Source organism: Mastomys coucha, unplaced genomic scaffold (assembly GCF_008632895.1).
Source record: "Mastomys coucha isolate ucsf_1 unplaced genomic scaffold, UCSF_Mcou_1 pScaffold23, whole genome shotgun sequence".
Classification (NCBI taxonomy): Eukaryota; Metazoa; Chordata; class Mammalia; order Rodentia; family Muridae; genus Mastomys; species Mastomys coucha.
Genome location: NW_022196906.1, coordinates 53,845,472 through 53,872,871, shown reverse-complemented (window position 1 = coordinate 53,872,871; position 27,400 = coordinate 53,845,472). Strand labels below are relative to the sequence as shown.

General features: G+C 43.4%; 1 protein-coding gene across 3 annotated transcripts; it reads left to right on the top strand.

The window, feature by feature from the left end:
* The first annotated feature begins 688 nt into the window (after positions 1-688).
* Tmem202 (transmembrane protein 202) lies at positions 689-26,022 on the top strand. 3 transcript variants are annotated; one of them, XM_031343986.1, is made up of 6 exons: positions 689-799; positions 5,150-5,229; positions 5,728-5,764; positions 24,429-24,578; positions 24,916-25,047; positions 25,410-26,022. In XM_031343986.1, the coding sequence occupies exons 1-6, from the start codon at positions 769-771 to the stop codon at positions 25,628-25,630; spliced, it is 651 nt and encodes a 216-aa protein (XP_031199846.1). In that variant the 5' UTR covers positions 689-768; the 3' UTR covers positions 25,631-26,022. The 3 variants fall into 3 exon arrangements, with proteins under 3 accessions (XP_031199846.1, XP_031199844.1, XP_031199845.1); XM_031343984.1 differs by lacking the exons at positions 689-799; positions 5,150-5,229; positions 5,728-5,764 and adding exons at positions 19,794-20,062; positions 20,465-20,711; XM_031343985.1 differs by lacking the exons at positions 689-799; positions 5,150-5,229; positions 5,728-5,764; positions 24,916-25,047 and adding exons at positions 19,794-20,062; positions 20,465-20,711.
* Positions 26,023-27,400: the final 1,378 nt, after the last annotated feature.

Sequence of the window (27,400 nt, the reverse complement as noted above, 5' to 3'; positions counted from 1 at the left end):
CAGCACTGGGATAATAAACATTTCCTTGGTTCTGGGAATTGAACTCAGGTCCTCACACTTTTTTAAAACAGATTTATTAATTTATTTTATTTATGTGAGTACACTGTAGCTATCTTCAGACTCACCGGAAGAGGGCATCAGATCCTATTACAGATAGTTGTGAGCCAACATGTGGTGGCTGGGAATTGAACTCAGGACCTCTGGAAGAGCCATCAGTGCTCTTTACTGCTGAGCCATCTCTCCAGCCCCATCCTCATACTTTTGAGGCAAGCACATTACCAACTGAGTCTTCTCTCCATCCCCTGCATTCTTCTTGTTTGTTTGTTTTTGTTTTTGTTTTTGTTTTTTTCGAGATAGGGTTTCTCTGTGTAGCCCTGGCTGTCCTGGAACTCACTCTGTAGACCAGGCTGGCCTCAAACTCAGAAATCCGCCTGCCTCTGCCTCCCAAGTGCTGGGATTAAAGGCGTGCACCACAACAGCCGGGTACAGGCCCTGCATTCTTAATCCCTCCATTAATTAAACAAAAGTTCATTCAACACCCTTAGGGTCTGAATGCTCATTTTTCCAGGTGGAAGAGACTTTTGACATATGGTCAAATAGAGAATCATGGATTCAGGCAGCAATTTGCTAACCCTTGAAGTGTACTTGCTAACCTATTCTCCTTTTTTATGGGTCTGGAGAGAGGAAAAGGAAGAGGAGAGGAATGGGGGGAAGAATCCTAGAGCTGTTGTCAGATGAGCCAAGTTCTCAATCAGGTCCACAGGGCAGATGGTTGAGGAGAGTTCACACAAGGCCAACGGTAAGAACTATATAGTCTGCAGATTGAGAGTGCTAAGTCACTTTGTCATGTGACACCTTACCTCACCTGAGGAGAATAATCACTTGAAAGAGTTATATGTTGTATAAGCTGTACTCAAAGGAAGAAATAAAAATTACTAAGCAAAGTACTTAGAGTTTCTTGAGACAATACTCCATTCATAACTTTCCAATTACCCTCTTTCTAACTAGTACATCAGGTAGTCAGAAAGTTCCTGAACTGTAATATGTTTTAAAAAAGGTAATGCAATTAAATGTCCAGAATCTAACATAGAGATAGCAGCAAAAATGTGAATGAATAAACATTCACAGCCTACTATTCATAGGACTGGACTCTAGTCCTCTACAGGAGCAGTATATACTTTAACCAACACAACATTGTCCCAGTCCTGACAGCTTTTACTCAAGGGAAGACAGACAAATGGACCAGAAACTGGCTGAGTGTATTGATGTACATCTTTAATCCTAGCACTTGGGAGGCAGAAGTAGAAGGATCTTAATTTGATGTCAGCCGGGACAACATAGAGAGACCCTGCCCCTTCCCCCAAATTAGATGAAATGGACCAATGTGCTGGCTAGTTTTATGTCAACTTGACACAAGCTAAAGTCTTAGAAGAGGGAGTCTCAATGGAGAAAATATCTTCAGAAGGTCAGGTTCTTAGGCAAGCCTCTAGGGAGGCTTGATTGATGGGGAGGGCTCAGCCTGTTATGGGTAGGACCACTCCTGGGCTTGGTGGTCTTGGAAGCTGTAAGAAAGAAGGCTGATAGAGCCAAGAGAACCCGAGCCAGTAAGCAGTGCTCCTCCATGGCTTCTGCATCAGTTCCTGCCTTCCAGTCTCCTGCTCTGTCTTCCTTCAGTGATAGACTATGAAGTAGAAGTGTAAGCCAAATAAACCCTTTCCACCCTAGCTGGCTTTTGGTCATGATGTTTGTTTCACCATAGCAATAGTAACCCAAACTAAGACAGCGGGAAGTGGAATGGTATAAGTGCTCTAATAATAACAGAATCTGAAATGGGAATCTTAGTCGGGTATGAGAAGAAATTTCCATTAGACCTTCAAATAGGTGGCAGAGCCCAGTGCAAAGTAAAAGGTTACCTGGGAGAGCTAAGGTAGAGAGAGCCTACAGTAAGGGCTGCTTTGGCTACTCGCATAAACCTCATGCTCAGCATGCACTTCCATTCACTCTCTGTGCCTTGCACATGCTTCCTTGTCCTGTCTAGCTAACTAACACTTTTAGGTGCCAGTCCAAAGATCACATCCCTTGTAAAAGATTTTCCTAGTCAAAATTTAGCCTTCCTTGTTCTCTGCTTCTGCAATAATGACTGTAATTTTTGAGGCAAAAATCTGGACATATTATCTAATAGTACATTCTTTCTATCTTTCACTTACATTTCAGAGCTATATAAAAATTAATTCATTTAACCAGCTGATTATAATAAATGAAAACTACAGGGGCTGGAAAGATGGCTCAGCTGTGAAGAGCACTGACTGCTCTTCCAGAGGTCCTGAGTTCAATTCCCAGCAACCACATGGTGGCTCACAACCATCTGTAATGGGATCTGATGCTCTCTTCTGGTGTGTCTGAAGACAGCTACAGTGTACTCATATACATAAAATAAATAAATCTTTAAAAAAGAGAAAACTATAGAAAACAACCAAATATTACACACTGTATACTACATATGTCATTGCTAATCATCTACCAGCAAAATGGATGGCAGTGTTGGACTTCTTTTTTTGTTTTGTTTTTTGTTTGTTTGTTTGAGACAGGGTTTCTCTGTATAGCTCTGGCCACTCTGTAGACCAGGCTGGCCTCGAACTCAGAAATCTGCCTGTCTCTGCCTCCTAAGTGCTGGGATTAAAAGCGTGAGCCACCACTGCCCAGCATGGACTTCTTTCTTTTTTTTTTATTAGATATTTTCTTTATTTACATTTCAAATGATATCTCCTTTCCCAGTTTCCCCTCTGGAAAAAAAAAACCCTGTTCCCTCCCCCTCTCCTCCTGCTCACCAACCCACTCTCTCCCACTTCCTGGCCCTGGCATTCCCCTACACTCGGGCATAGAACCTTCACAGGACCAAGGGCCTCTCCTCCCATTGATGGCCAACTAGGCCATCCTCTGATACAGCTGGATATATATGCAGCTGGAGCCATGAGTCCCACCATGTGTACTCTTTGGTTGCTGATTTAGTCCCTGGGAGCTCTGAGGGTACTAGTTAGTTCATGTTGCTGTTTGTCCTAAGGTGCTGTAAACCCCTTCAGCTCCTTGGGTTCTTTCTCCAACTCCTTCATTGGGGACTCTGTGCTTAGTTCAATGGACGTCTGTGAGTCTCTTCTGTATTAGTTGTGCACAGGCACTTTGATCCTTCTTAAAAGGGGGAACAAAATATCCATGGAAGGAGTTTCAGGGACAAAGAATGGAGCAGAGACTGAAGGACGGACGATCCAGAGACTGCTGCACCTGGGAATCCTTCCCATATTCAATCACCAAACCCAGACACTATTGTGGATGCCAGCAAGTGCTGGCTGACAGAAGCCTGAGATAGCTGTCTCCTGAGGATATTGGACTTCTAAGATAGCACAGCAGGTAAAAGCGTTTGCTCTGTAGTCAAATCTGAGTCCAACCAGGGCCCCAGGGTCCACAAGATTGAAAGAAAGAACAGACACCCAGAAGTTGTTCTCTGACTTTTACATGCATGTGGTGGCATATGCACATATGTGTACATACATATACTTAAATTTTTTATTTTAAAAAGTTGCTTAAAGTCATGTTCTGTACTTATTGTCTTCCTGCTCCCCAAATATCTGTTTTCTTTCTCACTGTGTGCTTATTATCCTTTAAGAGTTAGCCTAGAGTTTATGAGTCATGGAGGGTCTTGTGCTCATAGAGAATGGAGTGTTAAACTCTCACAGGAAGGGATGCCTTCAAAGGAAGGGATGTCTATTAACTGGCCAGAAGACTGGAAGCAGAGGTAGTTAATACCTTGGTGACCTTTGTCCTATCTATGTGGCAAGGACTACACACTGGGTCTTCCCCAGACCCTTATGTGAGCATGTTTTTTCCTATCAATCTGTAGAGCCCATCTCTATGGAAGGTGTCACATGTGCTTTACAAAGATGTCACGTCTGATACCTGTTTAGCTTACAATGTTCCTCAAAGAGATGCCTCCTTTGTTGGGCACATGGGATTTAGTTTGATTATCACCAGGAAAGTTTTCACCAAATTGTGCTGTGCCTAAAACAAACTACCTGAGGTCAGACTCCTGGAGTTTAACCCAGCACCACTACTTAACTATGTTGAGCTGAACGACCTTCTTGATTCCCACAGATCACTACTCTGTCAGCCATGATGGTTGCAGAGACCCTAGTATTAGAGGATTTCAACAAGTACACTGTGATTATAGAATAGATGATGAACTGGTGACTCAATACATTCTTGGGGTTACAGGGCTTAGGGAGGCTAGCATCCTGGCTGATACCCTCCAAGGAAGCGTAGTCATCTTGCTTGTGTGCTGTGAGGATAAGGGCTATGTGAAGCATTGCCTTGTCTCCATGGCTTTTACAGGGTTCCTTTTGGTCCCTTTGCTTGTCCATGTCCCCATCAGACCACATGATGAATGAGACCATTGTGGCCTTCCTGCCTAAGCTAGGACTCTGCAGGCAGGAAGTGTTCAGCTGTGTTTGTCCAGTGAGTACATGAAGGAAGCACTTGTGTTAGATTTCCAAGCCCAGCCTGACTCAGTGTGTAGAGAAGAGGCCAGCCTGTGGAGGGAGGCAACGGTCAAGGAGAAACAATGATCACTTAAGGATCCAAGGTCCCAGAAGAGCCTGGCACGAAGCAGACATTTCATGAGTGTATGTTGGATGAGTAATATGGGCGAACCAAAGCGGAGATGTGTGGAGAGTCTAGGGAGGCACAAGCTGTATCTGACTAGGAAAAAAAACAACAGTGCATAAGGAAGGATGAAGCTGCATCATGAACTAAGCCTGAAGTAGAAAATCACCGAGTCACTCACTCTGTACTCGATACGTGTCTTACTTGTCTTGCTGTTGTGACAAGCCATCTGGCAAGAGCAATTTAGGAGCCAGGCCTGGGTGGCCCACACCTTTAACCCCAGCACTCAGGAAACAGAAGCAGGCAGATCTCTGACTTTGAGGCCAGCCTGGTCTGTAGAGTGAGTTTCAGGACAATCAAGACTACACTGAGAAACCCTGTCTCCAACAAACACACAAACACACAAAAACTAACAACAACAACAACAACAACAAAAGCAACTTAGGAAGTGAGGGTTTGTTTTGGTTGACAGTTTGAAATATTGTCCATCCTACAGGGAAAAGCATGCAGCAGGAGCGTAAGGTGGCCAGTCACATGGAGGCCACAATCAGGAAGATGAAGGAAATGAGTGCTGATGTGAGATTCCTGGAGGAACCCCCACACTCAAATCCTGGGAGTGACGACCCTACACACCACCAAGACACGGACTTGATGCAATATGCAAGAGGCTTTTTATTCCAGCTAGCTGGGGCGAGACTCATATCCCTCATAGGGGTAGAGGAGTCTGGCCCCGAGCAAGGTCTTAGGCAGCTTTTTATTCCTGTACAGTTGCTGGGGCAAAAGGGAAGACTGGGTAAGGGGAAGGTACAGGATGGTTTCTGATTGGTGCTGGCTCTCACTAGGGTTCAGGAGTGGGTTAGACACCTGGCAGTTATTTGTTACCTTCTCTCTGCCAGGTCATCCTGGTCTCCTTGTTTCTGGGTTCTGGGAGCTGGTAGTCTCCCATTGTTTCTAGGTTCTGGGGGTCAGTCTCCCACTGAGTTCAACCAACGGCTAAGTTCCCACAGTACAGTTTGAAAACTTAATCTTACACTGATACTCTGCTGCTTGCTTTCTCCTCTTTGTTCCATCTAGGACCCCCAGCCAATGAGAGGTGCTACCTACATTGTGGGTGAGTATAGTGGTGTGGATGGGAATGGTCTCCATAGGCTCATATATTTGAATGCTTAGTCACCAGGGAGTGGATTTGTTGCAAAGGATTACAAGAATTTGGAGGTGTGGCCTTGCTGGATGAAGTGTGTCATTGGGGGTGGGCTTTGAGGTTTCAAAGACCCATGCCAGGTCCAATCTCTCTTTTCCCCCTCCTTTTCCCACCCTCCCCCTCCTCTCCTCTTCTCTCCCCTCTCTTTCTCTCTCCTCTCTGCCTGCTGTCCAAGGAGCAGGATGTAGGTCTCAGTTACTGCTCTAATACCTTGTGTGCCCCCATTTTTTCCAGCCATGATGATAATGAATTAAACCTCTCAACCAGTAAGCAGGTCCCCATCTTACAAAGACTTTCCTTTATAAGAGTTGCAGAGGTCATGGTGTCTCTTCATAACAAAAGAACCAAGAAAGTGGGTTTTGCCACCTCATTGAAGTTGGAAATACCCTCATTGGGCAGACCTGGAATTGTGTCTTCTAAGTGATTCTAAATTTAATAGAGTTTACAATCAAAATTAATCATGAGGCAGGAAGTGGTTCAGGATTTTTTTTTTTTTTGAGACAAGGTTTATTTATGTAGCTCTGGCTATTCTGAAACTAGCTCTGTTAACGAGGCTGGCCTTGAACTCACAGAAATTCACCTGCTTCTGCCTCCCAAGTGTTGGGATCAAAGGTGTGCACTATCCCCCACCCTATGGTACAGGATTTTAATGTCAGCATTGGAGAAGACAGAGGCAGGTGAATCTCTGTGAACTGGAAACCAGCCTGGTCTATATAGTGAGTTCCAGGACAGCCAGAGTTACATAGTGAGATCCTAGTTAAAAAAACAAAACAACAAAACTATGACAGTATCTTATTTTTTCTCATAAATGTTGAAATCCCATGCTATCTCTTGTTTTACTCTGAGAATTGGTAGATTAAGTGACTAAGCTTTGGTAGACTGAGTGAGGTCAGAAGAGGAAATGAGAAAGGCAAGAAAAGATCTTTACAAGGTCTCGTTTTATTATTCATGTAGCAAAGGCTAGCCTCAAACTCTTAGCTAAGGGTGACCTTGAACTTCTGATCCTCTTTTCTCTACCTCCTGAGTGTTCAGAATTACAGGTATGCACCACCAAACCCCTATGTATAAGCTTCTAGGTATCAAATCTAGGGCTTAATGCACACTAATTCACAACTCTATCACCTGTGCTGATTCCCAGCTCATTTTAACATTTTAACTCATTGCACCATTGCCAGAGTTTTCTTTTTCTAGCTTATACATCTGATTGAGTCATTTTCCTGCACTAGAAGGTTTTTTTGTTTTTGAGACAGGGTCCCACCATGTAACCCAGGCCAATATAACACTTGTGATCCTCTTATCTCTCCTTCTATCTTGCATAGGTAGGATTATAAACATTTGCCTCCATGCCTGGCTCAGACTCCAGAATTATTACTTTCTAATGTATATAAATATTTATGTGAATATATTTACGTGCATAGTGTACATACTTGGTGCCCGTAGGGGAAAGAAGAAAGCACCAGACTGTAGTTACAGACCTTGTAAGCCACAATGTGGATGCTCAAAACAGAACCCATGTACTCTGCAAGAACAGCAAGTTCTCTTAACCACTGAGCCATTTCTCCAGCCCCCCAGTCTGCAGATTTAATGGCTAATATACAATACTGTCAGAAAAAAAAAAAAAAAAAAAAAAAAAAACCGCCAATGTTACAGTCAGGTGTCCTAGTTTGCCTTTTATTGCTGTGATAAGCACCAAGACCAAAAGCAACTTGAAGATGAAAAGGGTTATTTTGTTAAATTTCTATCATGGGTTGACATCACTCAGGGAATTCAGGGTAGAGCTGGAGGCAGGAGCTGATGCAGAGGCCATGAAGGATCACTGCCTATTGGTTTGCTCTCCATGGCTTGTTCAGCCTGTTGAAGGACAGTCTGACCTTCAACAGATAGGGCTGTTTGTTAGTGCTCAGAGTCAGGGTAACTGAGAGGTCCGCTAGGGGCAAAGCTGGTTGTGATCCTTTATAGAGGTGACCTGAGGAGCTTGGAAATGAAATTGTTGCAACTGTGAGGAGTGACATGTCTCTCCTTCCTTAAATTGTTTGTCCAGGGCAAAACAGACAGACTACCTTGGAAGGCAGGCCGTCTCAACAGACATTCCTTTCTGTGTTAACCAATAGCAGCTGAGCAAAGCACTCTATCAGTGTGTATGTGTATGAGCACATATGTGTGGATGTGCATTGATGTGAGAGTCAGAAGATATTATCCACAATCATCTGTGATATCCCTTCTAGCTTGTTCATTGAGGCAGGTTCTCTCAGTTGGTATTACAGGTGGACCACCATAACTACCCAATATTTACATGGTTTCTGGAGATCTGAACTTTGTTCCTCAGGTTTGCTCAGTAGGCATTTAACCACCCAGTCCAGATGTTGACACTTTTGACAATCAAAAAACATACCTGGACCAGTGACCCCTTTTGCAGGTGCGTAGAACCTGTAATATTCATCTTGGGAGTTTGCCATGGAAGCTGGATTCTGAAGATTTGAAAGGACTAGGCATCCTCAGGCAGCACAGAGACCATGCTGAGGCACATGAAGAGAGCTTCATTTCCCATGTTTGAAAACGTTATTTTTCTGGGCAGAGAAATGAGGCTAGTTGGATTCTTTGAGTTACTGGTTATTCATCCTTGGCTGTTCAGACACATCCTCACAAAAGAAAACTATTTATCAGTGTGTGGGGGTATATTTAAAGAAGGATTATCTCAACTTCTGATAATGACTGTCATCGGAAGAAGTTTCTAAGGCTGATCTCAGCCAGTTGGTTTTGAAATAACGCTGCGTGTTTTAGTGGCAGCACAGCTGAAACTGCAGGGCCATCACCCTGACGTAACAGACCTTGGCTACCTCTGCTGCCAGATGGAAGCCTGTATGTGATCAGTGCTATGACTCAGCAGGACTGGCTTAGGCAACCTTATTTGATTTTATGTTTCTGCTAGTAGTGGCCACTGTGATTGTATGGTACTGTCATGGCCTGGTTCAGATGTTCTGTTTAAATATCAAGTGGACAAACGTCTTTATTTATATACTTTCTACCTGACTGCAACTTTCCACTGATTAAAATTTTGGCTTAGTTAGTTAGAAGTTGGTTAGATGCACTCAACAAAGAAAAGTTCCACTATCAAAATACCGATTGTCTGACTGACCAGTTATAGTGTTAGTGACAATGGAGCTAGGAGAGCAGACGTGTGCTATTATGAGTTCTTCCTATGAACTCACACAGCAGGTTTCTAAAAAGCCCTAGGCCCAGGGATGAAGAGATGTCTCAGTGACTAAGACTGCCTAGTGGTCTTGCAGAGGTTTGATTCCTAACACCCAGATTTGGTGGCTCAAAACCCCTGTAACTCCAGCTCCAGGGAGATCTGTTACCTCTGGCCTCACACACTCACAACAAAAGCCCTATTTTCCTCTTCTGTATGATAATGTGTATATAATGTCTTCAGGCCCTAAAGTTCTATTTTGTTAAAACCACGATGTACCCCAGCAGTCTATATTCTTAATCTGCACTAGATTGAACGTATCTCAGATGTAAGATGGCTCTTGAGTCATGAGATAGTGTTACATACCAACCATGAATCAAAAATAAGTAAAAACCTCCATTTTTGTTTTTGTTTAATTTTTGTTTTGTTTTGTGGTTTTAGTGGTTGTTTTTTTTGCTTGTTTGTTTGTTTTTTTCGGCATAGTCTCACTATGAAGCGCTAGCTGGACTGAAAGTCACTGGGTTGGGCTAGAGCCCCACCTGCCTCTCTGTCTCCCCAATGTTGGGATTAAATGTGAGCACTACTGTAGCATGCCTGGCAGTGCGCTCTATTTTTAAGAAAAATTAAAATTAAGTGAGTCCAGAGCAGCCTCGGAAACCTGACAGTGTCATCAGATAACACAGGGTGACGTTCTCAGCCTCGTTCAAGGATGCCTTGAGTGGACATCTGGCAGGGCTGGCACTGACCAAGGTGCTCTAGCAGAAACAGTAAGAAAGCACAAATTCCTACCAGACTTCACAAAGAAAAATGTTAGTCAAAGGAGGGAAAACATGGCCTGTCTAGTGCTCTGTCTATGCAAGTCTCTGGAAACAGCTGTATGTAACTGAATGCTGATTGCTTCTAGAGGGGTGGGTACTGAGAGGCTAAGCATAGCAGGGGAGGGGCGCTCCTCATAGACCCTTTCAGATATTTTTTTATTTTATTTTTTAAAGATTTATTTATTGTTCAAGGCTAGCCTGGTCTACAGAGTGAGTTCCAGGACAGCCAGAGTTACACAGAGAAACCCTGCCTGGAAAAACCAAACCAAACAAACAAAAGATTTATTTATTATTATATGTAGGTACAATGTAGCTGTCTTCAAGACACACCAGAAGAGGGCATCAAATCTCATTACAGATGGTTGTGAGCCACCATGTGGTTGCTAGGATTAGAACTCAGGACCATTGGAAGAGCAGTCAGTGCTCTTAACTACTGAGCCATCTCTCCAGCCCCCATATTTTTTATTTTTTAACATGTAAATATGTGGCATCTACACATTTTAATTTCATCTACTTTTTGTCTTCTTAAAAAAATTATTTTTATGTACATGAGTACTCCATTGCTCTCTTCAGACACACCAGAAGACAACATCAGATCCCATTACAGATGGTTGTGAGCCACCATGTGGTTGCTAGGAATTGAACTCAGGACCTCTGGAAGAGCAGCTGGTGCTTTTAACCACTGAGCCATCTCTCCAGCCCTACTTTTTGTCTTATCTCTTTCTATCTTTTTAAATAGTAATTGTTTTACTTATGTGTATATGTGTGTGCCACATGAATGCAGGTGCCCTTGGAGGCCAGAAGAGGGTGTTGGTTACCTGGAACTGGAGTTACATGCAGTTCTGAGCCATAGCAACCACTCCAGGGTGCTGGGAGCCAAATCAGGTCTTCTGGAAGAGTAGCCAGTGCTCTTAACTGGTGAGCCATATCTTTGGCTCCTTCTCCTTCCTTCCTTCCTTCCCTGCCTCCCTCCCTGCCTCCTTGCCTCCTTCTCTCCCTCTGTTTCTTCCTTTCTAAACAGAAGATCTTACTTTACTACATAGCCAAAGCTGGCCTCAAATGGGAAATCCTCTTGCCTCAAGACTCTTAGTGCTGAAATTACAGGCCTGCACCACACCACGTGGCTTTTCAGATTTAGCTGTTTGAGGGTTTTGTTCTTTTGTTTTGGGAACTGCTTATGCTGCTATGAGGAAAACCCAGCTAGCTTTTCCTGTGCCCACAGGCGCAGGCGCTGCACCCAACCACAGGAACCACCACCTCCCTGCTACCCCAAGAGACAGGGTGGCAACATTGAAACAAAACCCAAGGATGGCATGTAGGAAAGTGGTCAACCCTGGCCTTGCTGCTCACTGGAATTTTCTAGCCGGTCCGGAAGCTCCCTCAGTCACTCCTTACCTTCCTCTCCTTCTCTGGTGGTGCCTGGATTCTCTAATCTCCTCCCTTTTGACTAACAACCCAGATCCAGCTTCTAGAAATCTATAGCATAGATCTTCTATGAGACCTTCTGTCCTGTGGCCATTCACTAGTATTTGGCTTTAGTAAACTAGGGACATATTACTATGGCCGGTTCCAGAGCTGGTGAGATGGCTCAGTGGGCAGATGTCCTAGCTGCTGAGCCTGAAGCCTGCTTTGAATCCCTGGGACTCATGGTGGATGGAGAGGCACATGCACACCTACACAAAACAGAAAATACACTTTCCAAATAGTACATTTCACTGCTCTCTTTTGGTGTGTGTGTGTGTGTGTGTGTGTGTGTGTGTGTAAGAGCAATGGCCCTTTTTCCAAGTACCTAGGTTCAATTGCAGCAACCACTGTACCACAATTCCAGGGAACCCAACACCCTCACACAGACATACATACAGGTAAAAACACCAATGTACGTATAATAAAAATAAATATAGAAAATAATCTTTTTGTTGTTGTTGTTAAAGTAGCTTCTATGTGAAATGCCATGGTGTTGTTGTCAGTGCTGGGAGTCAAACCACCTGCCTGTGCATGCATGGCGAGTGCTGAGCTGCTGGCCGGTATCGCCTCCTCCCATCTTAGTGTTTCTGTGGATTTCTTCCTTTCTCTGGCACAGTTTCCTCTGTGTATGAAGTATGTGCATGCTGTGTGGATGTTTGCATGTGTGCACACCTGCACATGTGCGTAGAGTCCAGGCATCCACGCTGTGTTCTTCCTCAATCGCTCTTTGCTTTGTTTTTTGAGATGTGCTCTCTTGCTGAACCTGGCCAGACTGACTAAGTCAGTGAGCTCTGGGGAGCCACTTGTCCCAGCTTCCCAGTGCTAAGGTTACAGATGTGAGTGGCCAGACCAAGTTTTTCAATATCCAGTCCTGGCATCCGAAGTCAGATCTTCATGCTTACACAGCATGCGCTGTACCCACACAGCCATGTCCCTAGTTCACCTCTCCTCACTTAAAAATATTCTGTTATAGTTTTCCCCTCTTAGACTTTTCCTTCATGTGGGACAGACACACACACACACACACACACACACACACACACACATACACACACACTCACACAGGCTTTTATTCCCCTGGGAAGAGATTTGGAAAGGGATGGCATGGTGTTCAGGTCAAAATGGCTCCAGTGCACAGCTCCACCATACGCCATGGTCTTTAGAGGTTAGGACCGAGGCTCTGGCTGTCCCTGCTCTTAGCATGCGTTCAGGAACCTGGCAGACCTAGAGCCATATTAGATCACTGGTCAGAACTTAGTGTTGTCTTCACAAAGACTCAGGGAGAGGCACCAGTCTTCTTGACTCAAATCAACACAGGTTGTATGTCTGGAAGCTTTATTTCCTCCTCTATTGTATGAGTGCATGAACTAAGGGGACAGAAGATCTCTTCTCTCCCAAAAAGCGATATCCACAAGACTGGAAGGACAGCTCAGCATGTAAGAGAACTTGGCGGATGCCCTGGGTTTAGTTCTCATCACCCACATCAGGGGGCTCACAACTACCTCCAGACCCACTTTCAGGGCATTTGACACCTTCTGGTCTCTTAGACATCTGCCCACACGTGGTGCACATAAAAAGGACAGGCCCACTCACATACATATAAATACATACTTAAAAATATTAGTAATTTAAGGGAAGTATTTGAGATTCTTAAATATTAAGAGCTAGATGTGATCTTAGAAAGATCTAGTCTGCGCCTGTCATGTAAGGGAAAGGAACCGGGAACAGAAGCATGACGTTCTGGTTCTCAAGAGCCAGCTTAGAGGCTTACAGCTAGTGACACATTCAGGGCCTAGCACCTTTGGGATGCATAGTTGGGTATTCAATGGTTATAAGATTAACTGTAGAAAGCTTTGGGGGCCGCTTCTAGGAACCTGGCAGGAATTTGACATTGGGCTAGGATAAAGAAGTTGGCTCAAGGTAAATACAGCCAAGGAGTGTTTTGTATTCCTTGTATCTTAGTCATTCTGATAAACCCCTAGGCACAGTGACCACTGGACTTTGCTTATTGGCTTGTTTGTTCCTTGATACTTTGTTTATGCCTTAGGACTGACCATATTCTTTGTATGTGCCTAGAAAGATATAAAAGCAGACTGGGGTAAAAAAAACTTCCTCGGCCTCAGCACTGGCTGGGGTCATGTTCTAGTGTTGTCTAATTGTCTTTTTCTTGTCAGTCCTCACTACCTCCCTGGAGACCCTGTTGACTGACTGAGCTGGCTTGCTCAATTAATAAATGTGTCCCTTAATGCATGTAGCACAGTGCAACCCCATACATTTTTCTGCTGTCATGGTTTTGAGGCAGGAAATTGTTATGTAGCCAGATCATGCTAGTCTTCAACTTACAATCCTCCTGCCTCAACATCCTGAAAGCTAAGATTACAGGTGTATGTCACCATGCCTGAGTCAAATAAAATTTTTAAGTGAAATTATTCTACTAATGTGAAATATACCCAGAGAGTGACAGGCCTGGAATGGGGATGGGCATATATAGACCCCCTGACCCCCTTGGATTCTCCCTCAGAGATGCTTAAGAGCATCTGGTTTCCTTGAGACTGAACGCAGCCCATCACACCCACATTTGTATTTTATTCCACTGCCTTATTCTAGAAAGGAATGATATGGACTTGAATTTGTCAACTTTCAACAAACTAAGAACTTCAGAAGAAATGAAGCAACTTGTAAGCTCAGGATTTGGCCACAGTCAACATCGGAGCAGTTGCTGACTTACCTTCCTAAAGAAACTGCACAGAAAGGTATTAAATCTGCCATCTTCCTTGAGTCTGTATTATCTAGACAGTGTCAGTAGGCCAGTGGAAAGAGAGAGGATTGATAAGCCAGCAAAAGAGCAAACTGGCAATTAGGAAGAACTTATAGCTCTAACCATGGAGACAAAGGTTGAACAATATGAATCTTCCCATTTTCTGAGTGATGACAGGCAATGTAAGAATGACCCAGAAATGAGAAAGTTCTTTGTGTTTTAAATGCAATACACTTGATGTCCTTCTCTAAGGACCTCTGCGATCTTTACAGTCAGCAGCAATGAGCAGGATGCAAGAAAATAGTTTGGTTCAACATGACTCAGTAGACAGTGTTGGTTCAAATTTCAGGCGTCTGACCACAAGTGGTTTATTTTAGGCATAACACAATTTGGTGAAAATTAATCTGGTGATAATTAACTCAATCCCACGTGCACAATAAAGCAGACATAAATCTCCTTGGAGAACAAAGTAAATATATGTATCAGATGTAACTACATTAAAACTTTTCTTTTTAAGCCCATAAGGATAGATGCTATAGATTGATTTAAATAAATTAATAATAAAGGTCTTTGGGAGGATCTTGTGGCAGAAAGTTTCTCAACACACAGATAGCACAAAGTCACCAGGCCCCTTCTGGACAGGTAAAAAGTTATGTACTCCTTCCCTTGAAAGAACAACCCTATGAGCTTAGTATTCCGGGCTCCCCTAGTGCATGTTTGTCTTTGCATGCACACATGTGTGCTTATGTACTTCATGTATACATGCTCACATGCACATAAAACACACCGAGAAGCACCATACACATGTGCACACACAAAAAAGTTAAAGGCATGATACAGATTTTAGTTCTAAGGGATGAACCCAGGGCCTTATACCTGATACACTTGTTCTGTCCCACCACCCACCCCTTCACCCCCACCCACACTCCTGCTACCTCCAAGGACTTGATATTCCTGGCAGAGATCATACTAGGTATGGAAGTACATGTCTGTAATCCCAGTATTTGCAAGGCAGAGCTGATGGGACCAGGAATTTGAAGTCACCTGGACCTGTCTCAAACAAAAGCAGAGATGGGGATGTGACTCAGTTGGTAGAATGTTAGCTTAGCATGTACAAGCCCTAGTTTGAGCCTAGTTTGATCGACATACACACATATAGACATATACAAAAATTTGAAAAATGTTAAAAAAATTTTTTTAAAGAAGTTCATCCTTGGCTACATAGCATGTTCAAGGCCAACTTGTCACAAATGAAGAGACAAACAGCTCCACCCTTGAATGGCTGCCAATGAGAATAGAATCACTTAAAAGGGGATATGGAGCCGGGCGGTGGTGGCGCATGCCTTTAATCCCAGCACTTGGGAGGCAGAGGCAGGCGGATTTCTGAGTTCGAGGCCAGCCTGGTCTACAGAGCGAGTTCCAGGACAGCCAAGGCTACACAGAGAAACCCTGTCTCGAAAAACCAAAAAAAAAAAAAAAAAAAAAAAAAAGGGGATATGGAGAGGGGTGATGTCACTTCTTTGTCATAGAAACTATGTGTATTTTTTAATACAACCATCACAATATTGTGTGTAGGAAGCAAGATCTTAAGTTTACCAATTCAACTACACAGTAACCAACAGCTTTGCCCGAGAATAACCTTATTCCTAACTTTAGGACCCACGCCCCAGCCCAGGAAATATTGAAATTACATAAAGTCTAGACATAATTTCATGCATATGGAGGTCAGGGGTCAACCACATGTAACATTCTGTTGGCACTGACTCTTGGAACTTGCCTAGTAGTGGGTCAGCAGCCCAGTGAACCCAGGATCTTCTGGTTTTGCTCCCCTGTGCTGGCATTACAAGCAGATACCACCATCCCTGGCCTTTTTTTTTTTTTTTTTTTTCCCGAGACAGGGTTTCTCTGTGTAGCCCTAGCTGGCCTGGAACTCACTCTGTAGACCAGGCTAGCCTCGAAATCAGAAATCTGCCGGCCTCTGCCTCCCAAGTGCTGGGATTAAAGGCGTGTGTCACCACTGCCTGGCTGCCATCCCTGGCCTTTTGAAGTGAGAAGCCAGGATCTAAACTCAGGTTCTTAAGCTTTCATAGCTGGTACTTTATCAACTGAGCCATCTTACCAGCACAGTCGCACTATGTTCCCTTGGCTGACCTAGAACTTTCTTTGTAGGCCAGGCTGATTCTGATACCATAGATCTACTAGCCTCTGTTTCTTGAGTGCTGATATTAAAGGTGTGCTTGGTAAAATATTCTTTTTTTTTTTTGTTAAAGACTGTATATAGTATGTATGTGTGTGTGTTTGTGTGTGTGTGCGCATGTGCATGTGTGTGCAGGTACCTGTAGTACCTGTAGTGTGCAGAAGAGAGTGTCAAATTTCCTGGAGCTGGAATTACAGGTGGTGTGAACTGTCTGATGCTAGAACAGCACGTGCTCTTAACTGCTAAGTGGTCTGTTCCACCCCAAAGAATCTTTACAAATCTTAGCAGGAAGTCCCTAGCTAGATATCTATACTGTAAGGTGACTCTCTGCTCTGTAGATTACCTATTTACACTGTTGGTGCTGTTACCTGGTGAATAGAAGTTCTTAACTGGAAGGTCATCCTATTTACAAATTATTTCTTTATAGCTTATGTTTTTGTAAAACATTGCCTTTTTAAGAGTGAAAAAAAATGTTACTCCATGATGGGAAGTGGCTGTGCACACCTTTAAATCCCAGCATTTGGGGGACAGAGATGGGCAGATCTCTGTGAGCTCGAGGCCTGGTCTAAAGACATCCTGGACAGCCAGAGATATACAGAGAAACCTTGTCACAGAAAGCCATAAATAAATAGATAAATAAATAGTTATTCCATATTTTCTTCTTACAAGACTGCTTTTCTCTTTTTTTCTTAAAGATTTATTTATTTATTTTAAGTATATGAGTACACTGTAGCTGTAAACATGGTTATGAGCCACCATGTGGTTGCTGGGATTTGAACTCAGGATCTTCAGAAGGGCAGTCTGTGCTCTTAACCACTGAACTATCTCTCCAGCCCAAGACTACTTTTCAAAATGTCAGTGGTTTCAATGTATAGTAAATGACAGTGTACATAGCCACCAGACTGACATGCATGTTTTGCTATACCCATCACAGACCTTAGCAAGTTCCTAGCTAGTCACAGTATCCTATTCTTTGGGGTAAGTGCTCAGGGTAGGCCCTAGGGTTTGGTGGTGACACTCTGTTCCTTTTATGACAACAATTCTTAGATTGTTTTATTCAAGACATTAGTCATTGTCCACAAATGGTCTGGTATCCCATATTACATCAACATCATCTGTATGGTGGTGTGCTTGTTTAATGCCACTAGTGAAGGGATCCCAGGAATCCCAGGGGTAACACAGTTTTTCCACCAATATTAGTAGTTTATGTGTCATGATATAGCTTGTGCCAAGACTGCATTTGAGCAAGCTTGCAAAGACAGCAGAGGGGCTGCAAGGATGATCATGTAGTACTAAGTAAGGATCCAGAGCTGGGTAGGACTTTTGATGTTCTTCTCTCCTCCAGCAGTCTGCATAGCACCTGCTGGCTCTGTGGAAGCTGTCCAGCAGGGCAGAAGTTTAGAGGTCAGGTCCTGCTTAATTTCTCAGTATTCTATGTCCTATAACCAGAGTGTGACATGTCTTCAGCAATAGACTCACCACAACCATCTAGTTATGGTGCACAATATATGGTGGTTTTTTGGTGGTGGTGGTGGTAGATTTTTATCTTTATTTGTTTGTTTTTTGTTTTTGATTTTGTTTCTAGGCAGCATCTCACTCTTAATCCAGGTTGGCCCAGAATTCCTTCTGTAGTCCAGGCTAGCCTATAACTTACTCTGTAGCCCAGACTAGCTTCAGACTCATGGGTGATCACACTCCCTGTGACTGCTCAGTACTAAAATTACAGGCATAAGCCATCATACGTAGGGACAACCTTTATTCTGTACCTAGTAGAATCCAACTGCTAGTGTCCTAAGAACCTCAGGCCCTTCATGACTTCTCGTCTTGGTACAAGTGTTCACTCCAAATGTCCTCCCGGTTGATGACCTGGGAAACCTAAAATATAGCTTGTCTACCCTTCCCTACTTCTGACAATGGCACCACTCTTTCCTCCATGAGTTGTCTAGAAATCTGTTGGTCACCCAGTCTCATTCATCACTAAATAGTCTGCCTCCATACTTTGAACTGCTGCCAAAAAAGTTAAATAGTACATTGGCAGAAAAAATTTTGGCTGGCCTTGTTGGTTCCTGCTAGTAGGAAAATGTTGAAGAGGCAGATTCAGGGGGATCATGAGTTTGAAGTCAGCCTGTGTTACACCACTGGAGCTGGAGAGATGGCTCAGTTAGAAAAGAAGCACTTCTGGCTGCTCTTCTCAAGGACACAAGTGTGATTCCCAGCATTCATATCAGGCAGTTCACAGATCTGTTACTCTCTTCTGGTCTCTGGAGACAGCTGCACTGACATGCACATATTCAAATACACATCCATATCATACAAATAAAAGAAAGCCTTTGAGAAAAGAAGTGATTGGGTTGGAGAGATAGCTCAACAGTTCTTCCAGAGGTCCTGAGTTCAATTCCCAGCAACCACATGGTGGCTCACAACTATCTGTAATGGGTTCTCAAGTCCTCTTCTGGTGTGTATGAAGAGTGACTGTGTACTCACATACATTAAATAAATAAATCTTTTTTAAAAAAAAAAGAAAAAGAAAAAAGGAAGAAGTGCTTGTCACACAACACCCAGTACTCTCACACAAAGCCTAGAGCAGTGGTATGCATTTGTAATTCCAGTGCTGGGGCATGAAGAAACAAGTCTTCCTGAGTCTTGCTGGCCAGGCCAGCCATATTGGCAAGCTCTAGATTTAATGGAGACCTTGTCTCAAAAAAAAAGAAGGCACAGAATGATCAAGGGAGACAGTTGTTGTCAAGCTATGGTTTCCACATGCATGTTTACACATGTATCTGTATACACGGGTACACATATGTGGATACATGTCCCATACAAATATATCACATGCACAAAAGAAGTCTGCATGCTAAAGCATGGGTATATACTAGTATGTAGAACTAGTGGTTCTCACCAGCTGAAATACAGAACAAGCTTCAACAGGTCATAGGAATTGAGAAGAGGGTGTGCTGGCAGAAACTTATAGTCAGGCATGTGGATTAGATCAGATTTAGGAACCAGTGTTTCTATGTAAGCAAAGCTGGCGATGTGGCTGAGGCACAGAATGCCACCTGCACTGTACCTCCAATGCAGAGCTCTTAGGGGGTAAGGGGTGAGGCTCAGATGCAGAGTGGTGTAAGGTGATTAGAGTCACTAGGGCACGGGCTGGGCTGAAGTGAGCCAGGGAAACTCCACTTTCATGTAGAGCACAGCACCGCCTCTGCATCTTGAAGACTTATCATTTTCAGCACATCAGATTTTAGTGTTCAGGGCAATGGTTACCAGCATTATAGTGGGCCCTGTCAGCAGGCCCTGTCAGCAGTGTGTCTGTGGCAGGGTGTTCTTCCATGAATAAAACGTATTGAAAAGAGGGATGAGAGGACAAAGACAGAGCTAAGCAGGTAAAGCCACTTTGTACAAGCCTGGTGTCACAAGTTAGATTCCCAGAACACATGTAAAGACAGAAGGCTATACAGAGAAATCTGTCTACACACACACACACACACACACACACACACACACACACACACACACGCAGAGTCTCTGTCTCTCTACCTCTCTGCCTCTTTCCCCCCAACCCCCAGTAATTTCTTCCTAGTGTTCCAAGACTCAAAATGATGAAAGAGAAACAGGATCTATACCCAGGATTCTTCTGGCATGTGTGAAGAGGTGTTGAGACAAATTCCGTGGCAGTTAGAAAGTTGAACTGGCTGCCAAGATGGAGAGGAAGGAGAGAACCATGACCTTTTACAGCCCCAAGGTCACCAAAATAAAGGGGGACCTGAAATACCAACGGGTGAGGAGACAATGTAGGCCAGAGGGGAGGAAGGGGCTTTACTTGAGCATAGAGCTAGATAGAAAAGCACACCTATGAAATTTTGACTTTTTTTAAAAAAGATTTTATTTACTTAGTATATAATATTCTATATGCATGCCTGCACACCAGAAGAGAGCACTAGATTTTATTATAGATGGTCATGAGCCACCATGTGGTTGTTGGGAATTGAACTCAGGACCTCTGGAGGAGCAGACAGTGCCCTTAACCTCTGAGCCATCTCTCCAGCCCTGAAATCTTTACTTTTAAAAAGAGGTAAGAGGTCTCCAGATCAAACCACCTGGGATATCGGGATAGAGTGAGATAGGAGACCTCAAGGACCTGGGGTTAGCTTCTTTGGCAACATTTCCCTCATCTTTGTAGCCTACTCTTCCTACCAACACACAATCGATATCAGCCCAGAAGCGACAGCAGTATGTGAATGAGGCTTATACGTACATCCGGATGTTCTGTAGCAGCCTCTCCTGCTTTAGCCTCTTGCTGCTGATCTGCACATCCCCACTGAACTGGGTGCAGTTCCTGGTGACCAACAATGGCCTTGAGCTCAAAGCAGGACTCTGGATCTTATGCAACCATGCGCTGTGCTGGAGCCACACACCCAAGCCACCCTGTGAGTGCCACAAAAGTCAATGTCACGGGCCCCACAACTGCAGGCCTGACTTTCTTCCTTTAAGATTTTTTTTGGATCTGAGACAAGTGAATATGATGGTCCTTTTTTATTGGCATCCTGTATATGTTTTCTTTCCTATCCTAGGTTGATTCTTGTCCCAAATGTTTACAAGCTGCTACTATTCTTTAGGTAGAATTCTTTTGACATTTATAAGATACCATCTTGGAACAGATGTGGATACAGGTGACTCACATGATTGATACTTGAGTGTCCTTTTTATCTGGACCACTCCTCTTTCTAGATGAAAGCTTCTCATTGACATATACAGGTGGGCCCTTTTGTACCAGAGGTCCTAAACATTCTGAAATTTTGACAGCTAAGCTTGCTGCCCTTCAAAAGCTGAAATCAGAGCTGGGGGTGAAGCTCATTGTAGAGTACTCACCTGCCATATACAAAATATGTGGAGGGCAGGGATGTGGTTAAGTAGGCAGCATGTTTGCCTACTATTCACAAGGTTTGTGCAAAGTATTACCAGCTGTCTTGTCACCCTTATAATCCTAGCATTTGGAAGGCAGAGACAGGAGGATCAGAAGTAAGTTTGAGAAGGCCTGGGCTCTACAAAATTCTGGGTTTTTTTTTGTTTGTTTTGTTTTTTGTTTTTTAAAAACTCACGTGATCTTGTCTCAGGGAAAAAAGTATGTTAAGTATGGTAGCACATGCCCATAATCTTATTCCTTGGTAAGCAGAGGGAAGAAGATAGTGAGTTTGAGACCACTCTGGGTTACATAGCCAGACCTGTGTGTGTGTGTGTGTGTGTGTGTGTGTGTCTACGTGCACAAGCATTTGAATGTATGTTAACATCTATGTGTTAAACATTTTTTTATTTATATTTCTGTATGTCTGGTTATGTGTATGCCACAGCACACTTGTGGCGGTCAGAGCACAACTTTCTGGAGTTGGTTTTATCCTTCCCTGTGAGTCCGAGTGATCTAACCCTGGTTGTCAAGCTTGGCATCAAGTGCTTTTACCCACTGAGCCACCTTGCTGTGTCCCCCCACAACCCCAACCCCTTGGGTCCAGAACCATGTGAACTGGTTAAGTGTAAGCTTAAGGGTGAACTTTTTAAAAGATAAGAGAGAATGTCATAAACCGCCAAGGGCAGGAAGTGCAGAGGGTGTGAAGGGGCTCACGACTGGGCTCTCAGACAAAGACAACCAGGCCATCCAGTCTCTGGGGCTCTCCAGTGTCCAACTGAAATTCATCATTATTTATATTTTTTTTATCTCCACAGCCCAGGTTTTCCTGTTTATTAGTGTGTCGGTTCCAACAGTGGGCTTAGCCTTATGGCTCATCAGTTCATACAAGCAAGAGGAAATAGACATTTCCAAGCTAAATAATCAAATAGATCCAACTTAGGCCAAGTTCCCTTTCTTGGTCCCCTTAGCTATAGTCAGGCAGCTGTAGGCAAGGATAGAGTGCTTGGGGTATCAAGAGCTAAATACTGCAAAATATACCTAGCTGTAGGCTTCCTATAGCTCAATCTTAGAGGTGACATGGACTGTTCATTTTTAGTGACACAGTCTTTAGAAAATAAACTACTTTTAAGTTATTTTCTGGGATGGAGAGATGGCTCAGAGGTTAAGAGCACTGTCTGCCCTTCCAGAGGTCCTGAGTTCAATTCCCATCAACCACCTATAATGAGATCTGGTACCCTCTTCTGGTGTGAGGCATACATGCAGACAGAATATTGTATACATAATAAATAAATACATCTTTAAGTTATTTTCTTTTTAATGTGACCAACTTGTTGGAGGCCTCAGGGCAATTCACTTCTATGGTTAGGCTTATGATTTCTACCAATGGAAATGAATGTTTTTATCATAAGGAGCAGGCTATAGAGAACAAAATGAAATTTATATGGCATATCTTTTTTAAAAACCTTAAATTTTAATGAAATGTTTGGTATACATGAGTGGAGGTGCCAACAAGTCCAGAAGAGGATGTTGGATCCCCTGGAACTGGTACTCTAGATGGTTATGAGCTGTGCATGGATGCTGGGAACCACACTCTGGTCTCTGCTAGAGCAGTACATGCTCTTAATGCTCTGCCATGTCTCTAGCCTCATGAGGAGTTCTTAGACAGAATCCTTTGGGATTTTGTTTGCTTTGTTTTGTTTGGTGGCAGCGGCAGTTTCCTCCTCCTCCTCCTCCTCCTCCTCCTCTTCCTCTTCCTCTTCCTCCTCTTCCTCCTCCTCCTCCTCCTCCTTCTCTTCCTGCTCATCTTCCTCTTCTTCCTCCTCCTGTTCCTCCTCCTCCTCTTCTTCCTCTTCCTCCTCTTCTTTTTCTTAAAATAGAGTCTCAAGTAGCCTTCTATAGCCTCCAACTGACTATGCAGTTGAGGACAATCTGGAACTTCTGTTCCTCCTGAATCTATCTATACCCTGAGTGCTAGGTTTACCTGTATGTACCACCTCACCTGGACAAAATTGAAATAATCTTTGTTTGTTTGTTTGTTTTAAGGCAGGATCTCACTATGTAGCCCTGGCTATCCTGTAGACTAGGCTGACCTTGAACTCACAGATATCTGTTTGCCTCTGTCTCCCAAGTATTGGGACTAAAGGCATTGGGACTAAGAGCACTGTCTGCTCTTCCAGAGGTCCTGAGTTCAATTCCCAGCAACCACATGGTGGCTCACAACAACCTATAATGAGATCTGGTACCACAAGCAATCCCAGCACTTGGGAGGCTAAGGCACGCTAGCCTCTCTTACTCTGTTGTCTAAATTGAACCCAAATTCAGTAGATAAAAGTTAGAATAACGTTCTTTCTCAAAAAATAAAAATAAAAAAATGCCAGGCATAGTGATGCACACTTGTAACTCAGCACTTAAAAGCTAGAGACAGAAGAATCAAGAATCCAAGGTATTATTTACTCAGGGAGTTGAGCCTAGCTTGGGCTACATGAGAGCTGTGTCAAACAACAACAACAAAATAAAATAAAATAAGGTAGAAGAATGAAATAAAATACTAACAATGGTTACTTCTAATCATCGAGAATGTGGCTGACTGTCTTCTTGTCTCGTTATATTTAGTGCTCATTACAATATTTAGGTTGAACATATATTGCTCGTAGAACTAGAATTGGAAAAAAAGGTCTTAAACTGGTTTGTGATGGCAATCACTCCTTTTATAAACTAATTGACATGACTGAAATATTCATGTATTATCCTTAATTTACCAAAAAAGGCTTTGTCTTCACAGTATAGAAAATCCATGTAGCCAAGTCTGGTAGTGTACCTGGAATTCTAGCACAGACATAGGAAGGTCAGCAATTCAAGGCCAGCTTGGGCTGCATAGTGAAACCCTGTCTCAGAAGTGGGTAAAGGGATATTTTAAGTGATAATGAAAACTTAGTAAAGAGCATCTTATTAGTGTCCATGGTACTACACGGCAAACTCCATTTCACCTTCTTGTCCTGATCCCTTCTCTGAGGCTTTATCTGACTTTAATTAGTTACCTGTTTGTTTGTTTGAGACAAGGTCTCAGGTACCCCAGGCTAGCCTAGAACTCACTATGTAGCTCAGGCTGCTCTGGACCTCTCTAGTTCTCCTGTTGCCATATTCTGAGTGCTGGGCTGGCAGGTGTGTGCCACTATGCCTGGGTCCCCAGCTTTCCTCAAGGATGTCAGTTACTGGACTGATCAGGCCTTTCTCCATGCAGATTATCTCCAGTATTCCAGGGCCTTGTTCATCATCTCTAGCCTCTTCATGCTTATTGCCCTTGGCTTACTCTTGAGCTCATGCCGCCCTGCAGAAAGAATGGCTTCCTCTGGGTTGGATCTGAAGGTGTCCATGCTCAGCTTCTGCTCAGGTATGAACTAGCAAGGTCATAAATACACCAAGGTAAAATAGTCAAGGAAATGGAGTGACTCTGGGGGCTTTCGTAGACTTCCCTGCCCTTTTCTTCTCTTCCACATCACACCAAGTGGCCATCCCATGCCCTATCTCATTGCATGGCGCATACAGCTTAATTGTCTTATACCAAGTAGAGGACCCCTTCTTTCTCTCAGCTTGACTAATCCCCAAGTTTTAAACCTTTTGATCTCTGCCATGGGTATGATCCCTATAAATGAAAGAGGAGCTGGGGGTGGCAGCTAAGGCTGACAGGAGGTGCTGATAGATTGTGACATCTTTCCTTTTGGCCCCAGCTGTCAGCTTGCTCCTCTGCCTCAGCCTGTTTCTGGCCCAGGTGGAATGGTATACAAAGAGTGCCATGGAGTATGAGTTCCTGTGGACCTATTATCTTAATTGGTTCTGTGAGGTCTTATATATCTGTGTGGGTGAGTCAAACCCCTGTGCTGGGCTTAGGAGGACAGGACAGGAAGTCATTTCTGTAATAGGAGGTAGAATGGAGAAGAAATAGACATGTGGCAGATTTGTACATGGGGAGGCAGTGTGGTGTGGTGGGAAAGCATAGATTTGATAATCAAAAGCCTAGAATTAGTAATTTGTTCTCTCCAAAAATGAGGTATGAATGGGTGAAGTAATTTGTTTAAGGGCACACAGAAAATAATAGCATGATCATTGAAATCCGGGGGAGTGAAGTGTTACCCTAACCATACTGTAAAAGGATGAATGTGAATTTTAAGAGCTAAGAGACTGACTGTCTGCTAAACCACATCTCATTTTCCCTCTCCTCTAGGGATCATCTCTTTTCTCAACTACATAACTTTCCAACCTCATCCTCCTGATGGGAGTGTCAACGAAGATTTATGGCAGAAGTCCAGGCTGAACATTGGGCCAGTGCCAAAAACACTGCTTGCTAGAGCTGAAATGTCACATGCTGAGATGCAGTTTCTAAGTGGGAGACAGGAAGAACTACAGAATGTGAGAAAGGGAAAACTAGCTACCACAAGACTGTGATAGGATGACAGAAGACTAAATCCTGGTGTCTTAAAAATAGAGACGGTGAGGTCAGAGACAAGCGATTGTGAACTTCCATGAAACTTTCTGATATCATGTCCATAGTAGCATGAAACCTAAAGAAATGTCTTTTCTGTGCACTGTATCCAAAATACTTAAGGCAATTATAGAGAAAGGAATGGAAGGCTGGAGAAATGGCGTAGCAGCTAACATTGCTGACAGCACAGTCATGGGATTCAGAGTTGGAATCCCAGCACTCACATAACAAGCCTCCTCAAAGACTAGGTGGAGATGAGGAGATGGGACATGAGCATTCTCTTCTGGAGTGTGGCATGTACACATAAATACATCTTGAAAATAAAAGAGAAGGTAGTGAGAATTCAGAGAAAATATATTTTATTCTTGCAAAAGATTTATTTTTACTTATATGTATGTGCCTCTCTCTCTCTCTCTCCCTCCCTCTCTATCTGTGTGTGTGTGTGTGTGTGTGTGTGTGTGTATGTATGTGTGTGTGAGTGTATATGTATGTGTGTGTGTGACCTGTGTGCTAGTGCCTACAGAGGCCAAAAGAGAATAGAATCTCTTGAAACTTGAGTTATTGGGAGTTGTGAGCTATCTGACTTGAGTTCTGGGATCTAAACTCAGGTCCTCTAGAAAAGAAACAAGTACTCTCTAATCACCAGAGTCCTTGCTGAGATATTTTTAATGATGATGATGATGATGATGATGATGATGATGATGATGATGATGATGATGATGATAGACTTTAGGGTCATAAATGAAAAAGGCTAGCAATAAATGCCCTATGTGGAACAGAGAACTTTTCAGGCACTGGAGAATCCCATGAATCCAAGTGATCCTTGATGAAAGTTAACTCTGAGTTGTTTTTACTGCTTATGGCTTTGGGCATTCTCAGGATGAAGACAGTTGGGCAATACTGATGGATAAGGATTGGAAACCCCCAATGGAGAAAAAATCAACTACCCCAAAAAGCTGAGAGCTATGGGTAGACTCTGGGGAACTCATGAAGATCCCAATTACTATGAGGACTGATACTTAAACTGCTGTGTCCAGCCTGGTCTACAGAATGAGTTCCAGGACAGCCAGAGATACACAGAGAAACCCTATCTAGGTGGGGGTGGGGAGGGGAAACTCTATAGTCAATCATGTAAAAAATGATTCTTAGCTCCAGGTGAGGAGAAAATTTTAATGTGGCATTCACTAACTCACTGGAATTCTCTAGGACATTTGTAGTGTAATCAAATGCAAAGAGGGGGTCAAACCAAAAGGAACACTTTCACATACAGAAACAACGTCATCAGTAACAAACAAAACACAAGCTGGGGTTTAATATAATCCTGAGATTTAATGTGCTCTCAGTGCAGCAGTGAGCAGAAGTCAGGAGGGAGGAGACCCCTGTGGGGTGTGAGGGACTCCTCATGCTCTCAAGACAGATTAGGTCAGGCCCATAACTTTAACTCAGCCAAGTTCTAGAGACTTCAAGCAGCTGCCAGTCCTGACTGGAGCTGTAATTTATTTAGCACTTGATTGAGATGCAATAGTGAGGCAGCCTGCCAGGTCACTAACTGCTTCTGTGGTGTTCCTGAACAGCATGACAGAACAGAAGATCTGAAGCTCTATGTCAGAAGACCAGAGCTCTCAAGTCTGGGGAAAGTGCTTGCTATACATGGGTGAAGACCCGAGTTTGGAGCCCCAGAACTAACGTAAAGCTGGACACAGTAGCACAATAGGTCTGTAATCCCAGGCTCC

What these genes read in the sequence shown, in the direction of transcription:
- Tmem202 (XM_031343984.1), top strand. Translation starts at nt 19,985, where the DNA reads ATGGAGAGGAAGGAGAGAACCATGACCTTTTACAGCCCCAAGGTCACC. An exon ending in GGGACCTGAAATACCAACGG is followed by an intron (nt 20,063 to 20,464) that starts GTGAGGAGACAA and finishes TCATCTTTGTAG; the next exon opens with CCTACTCTTCCTACCAACAC. An exon ending in CCACACACCCAAGCCACCCT is followed by an intron (nt 20,712 to 24,428) that starts GTGAGTGCCACA and finishes TTCTCCATGCAG; the next exon opens with ATTATCTCCAGTATTCCAGG.